This window comes from Quercus suber, unplaced genomic scaffold, assembly GCF_002906115.3.
Source record: "Quercus suber isolate HL8 unplaced genomic scaffold, Cork oak 2.0 scaffold_33, whole genome shotgun sequence".
NCBI classification, from domain to species: domain Eukaryota; kingdom Viridiplantae; phylum Streptophyta; class Magnoliopsida; order Fagales; family Fagaceae; genus Quercus; species Quercus suber.
The window spans coordinates 321,057-329,844 of NW_027069498.1; the positions used below are offsets into that span (position 1 = coordinate 321,057).

General features: G+C 35.1%; 1 protein-coding gene across 2 annotated transcripts; it reads left to right on the top strand.

The window, feature by feature from the left end:
• The first annotated feature begins 942 nt into the window (after nt 1-942).
• On the top strand, nt 943-8,037 carry LOC136066374 (protein Brevis radix-like 2). 2 transcript variants are annotated; one of them, XM_065770558.1, is made up of 6 exons: nt 943-1,465; nt 1,576-1,838; nt 2,326-2,702; nt 5,625-5,760; nt 6,249-6,643; nt 7,556-8,037. In XM_065770558.1, the coding sequence occupies exons 2-6, from the start codon at nt 1,716-1,718 to the stop codon at nt 7,632-7,634; spliced, it is 1,110 nt and encodes a 369-aa protein (XP_065626630.1). In that variant the 5' UTR covers nt 943-1,465; nt 1,576-1,715; the 3' UTR covers nt 7,635-8,037. The 2 variants fall into 2 exon arrangements, with proteins under 2 accessions (XP_065626630.1, XP_065626631.1); XM_065770559.1 differs by having other exon boundaries at nt 943-1,409.
• The last annotated feature ends 751 nt before the right edge of the window (nt 8,038-8,788 follow it).

The following is an 8,788-nucleotide window of genomic DNA, read 5'->3' on the forward strand; positions in this document are numbered from 1 at the left end:
TCCAAAGATCAACAATTAGATTGAGGGTGAATTTTGAAAATCTAACAATTAGATTGTATGTTCTTATTATATTCTTCATGCATGTAAAATTTCAAGAAGATTAAAGATCAATTGCTATCTCATCAAACAAATGTTAAAATTTCAAATTTTTATGATTTAAAATTGTGTATAAAAAATAAGTTTATTGATCAAATAGTAAATAATATCCAATTTGAATAAAATTTGATATGCATGTTAACAACATAAGAAATATAAAATTTAACGGTTAGATTTTTAAAATTCACACTAAAAAAAGAGATATATGAGAAGTTTAAAAAATTTCTCTCCCAACTAGTTTGGAGAGAAACTTTGTTCAAATTCTTAAATGTTTTACTCCTTTTATCAAATAATAAAAGGTAAAACTTATCTCATTCTCATCCCATTAACCCTTTTTAAAAATTGCAATTTTTTTTTTTTTTTTGGGTAAGTATGTAAATATAAAGTTGTCTTCATAAAGAGGAGGAGCATACCAAATCGAAAAATTCTCAAATGTTTTATCAAAATCTGTGCCAAGTGAACAGTAACAAGTACTCAAATTGGCCCAACTTTTGTCACTCTTTAAGGATAATACCATATAATATATTAGGCCAAAAGTCAGAAACAAGCATCCAAACAATTGTTTTCGTGATCAAAAGTGAAATTTGACAGCAACTTGTTGACAGACACAACAATTAAGAAATTCTATAATAAAGCGAGTAGAGTCACACACTCACACTCTAACATAGACACTAGCCTCTCATTTCAACCTTTTTCAACTTTGTTTTTTTTTTTTTTTTTTTCATGTTCTCTCTCTCTCTCTCCCTCTCTGCTTTGTGCATTCACTAGCCTCTCATTTCAACCTTTTTCAACTTTGTTTTTTTTTTTTTTTTTTTCATGTTCTCTCTCTCTCTCTCCCTCTCTGCTTTGTGCATTGGATTGATACATAGGGTGGCGCTTGTGGTGGCGCATGCTTTCAAAAACCAAAAGCACAGACACGCACGCACACACACAAAGCTCACTGTGTGTCACACCCAAATTTTGTTAGCCTAAACACGTCACAGCCAACTTGGCCAAAATAAAAAGAAGCCCAAATCTCAATGTCATAGCCCTATAAAGAAAAAGAAAAAAAAAAAGTGAGAGAAAAAGATAGGAAGCGAGTGAGAGAGAGAGTGTGTCTTACTCAATTCTAACTGGCAATGTCACAGTGAATCTGATCTATTAATTATTGGCATTTACTATATTTAAAAGCAAAAAAAATTGAATAGTATTTGAAACTATTCGATCCAAAAGACCCTCACAAATCGCCTGAAACCATGCCCCCATATTAATTCCTCCATTAACGGTCACTTCTACACCTCCTTATCTCTCTCTCTCTCTCTCTCTCTCTTAATGTAAGTGTAAGAAACAGAGCCAACTCACTGCCCAAGCCAAGCTATTTTCTCTCAATGTAAATAGCGCCAGAGCTAAAGTTTCTGTTTTTATTATTATAATCAAAATTTTCGTTCATTTTTTCAATGACCCACTAGATATTTTGTGTTAATCTTCTTGTTTTTCCAGGTTTTGATGCGAAATCTCGAGCTGAAACTCTCTGAGGCATTTATTCAAACAGCTTTGGAACGAAGCGAGATCGTTTTCAGAGTTGACAAAAAAGGGCGTTTCTGATCTGAAACTTGGGGTGGGAATTGAGAATTCCCACGATGCTGACGTGTATAGCTTGCTCCAAGCAGCTCAATGGCAATGGATCTCTGCAACAAAATGACGAAGACAACGCTGTTGGGACCCCCAGTACCAAGCAAGCTGTTAAAGCTCTCACTGCTCAGGTACTATTAGAGTAATATTAGTAGTACAAAGTACTTGTTTGGATTCTGAGAAAATGTGGGAAAATTGGTTTGAATTTTACTGTTTCTTAACAGAGTGTTTTTCACTGTTTGACTTATCACTTATGTGGGTTTTGTCAGTATTTGGTAAAATATGGAAAATGAATAGAAGTAAGCAGACCCAGTTGGTTTTTCTTATGGTTTACTTTTATTTGTAGGCAAACAAACAGAAATTCACAGACCCAGAATTAAAATTTGGTTTCTTTTTGTTTCCTCTAGATTTCTTAGTGAAAAAAAGAGAGAGACTTTTAGGATGGTAACAGCGGAAATGGAATAGAATTATGCTAAAGCTGTGACAGTGTATGTTTTGGTTGAATTTTGAAGCTTTGGAAACCATACAATGGGAAAATCAAGACCCAATTTTTTTGATTCATTGTATGGGAAAAAGAGGAGGCTTTGGTGTCAAAAGGATTAGTTGTGTTTTTTTCAGATCAAGGACATAGCATTGAAGGCTTCAGGAGCTTATAAAAATTGCAAGCCATGTTCGGGATCATCAGTTTGTAATAAGAACCAGAACTATGCTGAGTCCGATGCTGCCTCAGAGTCGGCAAGGTTTCATTATGCGTATCGCAGGACAGGGAGTTCAAACTCCACTCCCAGGGTGTGGGGGAAAGAAATGGAGGCAAGGCTAAAAGGGCTGTCAAGTGGAGAAGGGACACCTGCTTCGGTGAGTGGGCGTACTGAGTCTGTTGTGTTCATGGAGGAAGATGAACCCAAGGAATGGGTGGCACAAGTGGAGCCCGGTGTGCTCATTACCTTTGTTTCATTGCCTCAGGGAGGGAATGATCTAAAGCGGATTCGGTTCAGGTACTTGCAATTGTTTGGTGTTGATATGATATTTAAGATTCTGATTTAATTTGAGTATGTTCAAATGTTGTGGCATGGTAGTAATGCTTACGGTTAAGTCACTGTGACATTGTCTTTTGTAGTTGGATTTTAGCATCTTTGAGAAACTTTTGCTGTGTATTGCATGTGACTTGTTCATTTGTCACATTCTTTTGTAATATAAGTCATGTGATGGGGCTTACAACTTTGTTGCAATTTCAATAATGTTTTTCAAAGAGCCTTGTAGCTTGTTTACATTGCCTCCCCTCCTTTATGAATTATGTGAGACATTCAGGGTTCAAATCCCACCTCCCCCATTGTTGTAACTATCGAACTATTAAAAGAAAAAAAAGTTCTTGATTTCCCATACCTTTATTAAACTAAGGAAAAATAGTTTAACTATATAAATGTTGACCGCTAGAGTATTGACCGAAATTAGTTGAAACTTGGATCTTTTAATTAGTGATATATATTTGTAACCATTGCTTAAAATATTAACTTTTGTTTTGGTATAGTATAATTAGATAGGATGCTGTTCAGGAATGGACTGTTTGGTAACTTTCTGAATAAATTACAGAATGATTTATCAGTGAATTAAGCATGGAATAAAGAGCAAAGAAGTTTTTGTTGCACATATGAGCTGATACCTACCGTTCTTTGTGTATCATATAAAATTCATAAGCAAAAATTGGATGACCTGTTGAAAGTGACCTTCTGCACTATTGGTTGAATTCTCAAAAGAAATTTGTTACCTTTCTGAATAAAGAAAGATTAATCAGTGTATTAAGCATGGGATAAAGAGCAAAGAAGTTTCTGTTTCACATGTTGGCTGATACCTACTGTTCTGTGTATATCATATAAAATTCACAAGCAAACATTGGATAGCTGTTGAAAGTGACCTTCTGCACTATTGGTTACATTCTCAAAAGAAGAAATAATTTTTTTCCATTCTACAAGTAATTCGACTTTGCTTGTCAACTAGTGTTTGTTCTTCTTTGGACTGAAAATTGTGTGCACTATGCTACACTATATTGTCCCCCAGCCCCCACTTTTGAAATATAAGGAGGAAAACCCAAAACAAGCTTAAATTTTCTGCAATTTTTTTGGGCTATAAAGTGATGTTGTGAGGGTTCAGTTGGTGATAACCAGTGATTGCCAAATATAAAAAATTAGTTATTTATCACTGAAAGTTTGTCTCTTTTTTTTTTTTTGGTTCATTTGTTTGTTTGGGACTTTTTTTTTTGGGGGGTGGTAATAATAGATTTACAAATGTACAGTGGCATGGATAATTTCCAAGAGCCCCCCAACACCCATGCACCCACTCGCGCGCGCGTGCACACACATATTTGTTGTAAAAAGGCATTAGGAATGGGGATAACTACTTTGGTAGTATTTTAACAACTTTTGAACCTTGGATAGTTGGACCAGAATCCAGATGGCCAAGTAATGTAAATTACAATGGTATGATTTAAAATAATAATAATAATTTTATTTGTAGTTTCCTTGAAAGACAACTGGCCTTGTCTTCGGTCTTTTGTGAGAAGCTTTTACTCATTTGTCTGCTACAGAAATATAAAGCTCAAATAGGATACTGATTGAGAACTGGAATCAACCAAGAGGCTCTTGATTTAATGCAGCCATGGGCACCCCGTAATGATTTTGGCTTTATAGCTTTTTAGCTGATAACTATAACTAATGGCATGATCCAGTAGGAAATAGGTAATTGGAAGTTCATATCTTAGCGTGAAGGTTCTAGTATTTCTACGTGTGTTTTCCATCTGCTCCATTTGGTTAGCTCCATGTATAACTGGTGAGTAGGAGTAGGTTATTGGAAAATATAATATGAATCATCATGATACAATAACAGTAGCTTTTATAAATATTGGTTAAGAGCATTAAGATATTGTGCCTTACCCAGTTTAATATGAATCCCTGTACCCTGAATCGTAGTCTAACAAACTTAAAGCATTGTAATATCATTACTATTTTATTATGACAGTGCTATTATATTATAACAGAAAGGAATATGTATTATTTTCTTCTATTGGTTGGCTCAAGTGCTCATTACCATTCTTAATATCCTGGAAGTTCAGTTCTGCATTCAAACAAACCATCAAACTTGTTATTCTTATTTTAATGGTAAAGTGCCTGGTCCAGCAATGTTTGCTGTTACTGAAGGAATGCAATTATAGGCTGTTTCTTAATATCCTGGAAGTTCAGTTCTGCATTCAAACAAACCATCAAACCTGTTATTCTTATTTTAATGGTAAAGTGCCTGGTCCAGCAATGTTTGCTGTTACTGAAGGAGTGCAATTATAGGCTGTTTCATCTTTAAAATCTATTCACTAGCTTTGGATTAATTTTGTTGAAGTTTTGCAATCAATATAGTTACTTCGTGTGTTTGTTTATTAAAATGACTGTAATGGTGTAACCTAAATATTTTTCATTATATGCCATCTTAGTGTATATGCAGATAATAGTTTCTGAAAATAATGCCCCCAATAAGTGCACTATCTGGTCTTGAGCAGGTTTAGCTGAGCCACATATACCCAAAAAATCAAATCAACTAAATTTTTGTGTGTCACTCCACAGGTCCCTAAATTTGGGGAGGGTGGGCCAGAAATTGGCATGATTCATTTATCAGTGCCTGTATCAGTTTGGAAAATAGCTGTTGATCTTGTCAGTAGGTTTTGACTTTAAGCTTGCTTTTCTTGAATCATGTCCAAGCCAGTTGAAGTAGCAATCATGTGTACTTTTTTTCCTCCTGTTGAAGTAGCAATCTCAAAGAACTTCAAATTTTATTATGGTTAAAATCTGCTCATTTTCATTTCAAGCATTCTTCCAAGAGAGATTTTTAGTAGATGGTTGGGTTGCTAATTATAAATTTTTTGTTAATTTGATCAGCCGTGAATTGTTTAATAAATGGCAAGCTCAAAGGTGGTGGGCGGAGAACTATGACAAGGTCATGGAATTGTACAATGTTCAGAGGTTCAATCAACAGGCAGTCCCACTTCCAACACCACCTAGATCTGAAGATGAGGTGAGCTCTCACCTGATGTAATATGCAAAAAATTATGATGTTGGCAACAGAAGGGAAATAATGATTATTTTTCCTTTTCTTTCTATTAATGCTTTTTTCTGTTGTTATCAAAATTTTCATTACAAAAACTATATATTTATGACATGGTATAGACGTATCCGAACTAACTTGACCTGTGTATATCCCATGTTTGGAATGAATTGATTTTCTTCTCCTTTGCCTTTTCTTTTATAATCAATCTATTTTATATTATGTTTTGAGGTCACTCTCTCTCTCTGTTCTAAACATTTTAGGATTTTATGCAATTACGTTGTTTAATTATCATACCGTCAACTGTGGTGATGATTCCATTCAAAGATGGATTGTTGCCTTCAAATCATATAACATATCAGAGAGAACCATCATTTAGTGGAATTGTTTCATCTCAGTGAAAGAGCTAGGATGATCTGTATTACTTGGTACTTATAGTGCTTTTCTTTCTCTTTCAGAACTCAAGGATTGAATCTGCCAGAGCAAGCCCTATGACTCCACCTCTGAGCAAAGAACGCCTGCCTCGCCACTTCCAACGCCCAGGGGGAATGGGTTACTCTTCTTCAGATTCACTTGACCACCACCCCATGCAGTCCCATCATTGCTATGACACATCTGGTTTAGCTTCAACACCTAAACTTTCCAGCATTAGTGGGGCAAAGACAGAGACATCATCCATAGATGGTTCTGCAAGGACTAGTTCATCAAGAGAGGGAGATCGCTCCGGAGAGCTTTCTGTGAGCAATGCCAGTGATATGGAAGGCGAATGGGTTGAACAGGATGAACCAGGAGTCTACATCACAATCAGAGCATTGCCAAGCGGTGGTCGGGAACTTAGACGCGTCCGGTTCAGGTAAGCAGGTTTTGTTAGTGTGGAGAATAAATAGAATTTCCTTTTTTGGTATTATTTTTCATTACCTTCTGGTGATGTGGTCCTCCTGAAACTTACTGGTAGCCTTTATTGTAGTTTTACTATATTCCTTCAGTCAAGTGAAAAGGTTACAGTTTAAGAAGTTCTAGTTAAGAGGATGATAACCCTGTTCTGGCATTTAAGCCCACTTTAAGTTGTAGATAATACATTGAATTTTTTCATGATATAAGATAACAAATTGAATTCACATGTGTTCTTTTCGTCTCTGGAATGCAGTATTATTAATTTATTATATGAATGTTTGAAATACATTATCCTGTATTCTAATAACATTTGATATAGTATCTGCTTTTCCTGAATTTAATCTTAATGTGGAGGTTTGATTGTCTAGATATATCAAGAAATTATTGATATTATTTTTCTTTCTCCTTTTTTTCCTTTTCTGAACTTATCATTTGGTGACTGGGTGATAGTTTAATTTCAGAGGCGATTAATGTCCCCAATATATAATTTAGGGATAACACTTTCAGTCAAGGAATGAGACAGTCCTATACGTACTTTATTTAGCACCTGTATTTCCTTTAACATTACTAGTGTCCAATGAAAACAAATTGTCTGCACCAGGTGCCACATTCGGATACCTTGTGAATGTTACAAAACCTATGTTCCTGTGGCTTTAGGTTACACTTGTAAAACCGGTCAGCAAACATGCCATTTTGTATAACAGGATTCTTGTCATATTTCTGACTATGAACTCTGATCTGGATTTTGAACTTTTAACAAGTAGTACTGTAGTACATAATTCAAGATTCTCTATCTTATATTCTTAATCCATGTCACATGCAAGTTGAATGAATTATAAAACCTTTATTTTTTATGTTCTTTTTTCTGCAGCCGAGAGAAATTTGGAGAAATGCACGCAAGATTGTGGTGGGAAGAGAACCGGGCAAGGATACAAGAACAGTATTTGTGACTAGGCAGATCTTTGAGATAGTTATGTCTCCCCTTTGACAAATACTCCTAGTTTTCTAGTAACCGTACAAAACCTTATCAACAAACCTTTATATGGCTAGTGTGCCTCAGATACCTCTTTTGGTTAGATATGTATTTGTTAATTGTGGATTTTATATTGTTTTTCTTCTTGGGTGGATGATGTGCAAAATGTTGGTTGCTTTGTAGTGTGACAAGTGGGGGCAAATTATGAAGATGATGGGAAATATTTGATTAAGATAATAAATTCTAATCTAATGGGGGTATACTTTTTGTTCCCTACTTCTCCAACAAAATGTGTTAATCAAGGTCCAAGAACAATACTATACTCTTGCATGTGTGGTTTTGTTTTTCTGAAAATTAATATAGATGCTTAGTTGAAAGTATGTCGAGTTATAACAGGTGGACCATTCTTTTTCTAATTTCTTGCGGTAAAATTTTTATTTTATTTTCTCTAATAAGCAGGGTGATTTTGAGGCTATGCGAAGGTGATTACTGCTTGTTATTTGGTCTGTAGAGAAAGGAGAAGGTAGGTATTTCATGTATTGGATACATTCATCCTCCCTTTTACAGCAAGTTGATATCACTTGCAGCATTTGGCCTTTTACGAGACAAAAGTGTGAGATAAGGGAATCAAATCAATCAACACATTTTACTTCCCAAGCATCTCCTTGTCTTCTTGTTCTCAGCCTCTTTCCCTCAAGGGAATTGGTAGTCAGAAACAGTCATTGGATTCACTGCTTGATATATATCGTGTAGATGTAATAATGAGTAAGGGGCCTACTGAGAATATATAATGAGTAACCTTTCCAAATAAAAAGCACTGTATACTTGTACCAAGTGCTGATTACAACGAAATTCTAATCAAACGAGTGTTTGGGCAATTGGCCATAAGTTAGTACTCTGTTTGATAATGCCATATGTTAGTACTCTTAAGGTACAGCAATCATAAAATAAAATAAAATAAAATAAATGGCTTAATCCTTTTCTAGAGACAATAAAGTAACCTTGGTATGCAACTCATCCACTGAAAGCAACCGAGGCGAAAAGTAGGACAAATACATTAAAATTAACTATAATTTCTAGCAAAGTGAAACAACTCCTAAGGTCGAATTCATGCTCAACTTTTTGCAAACT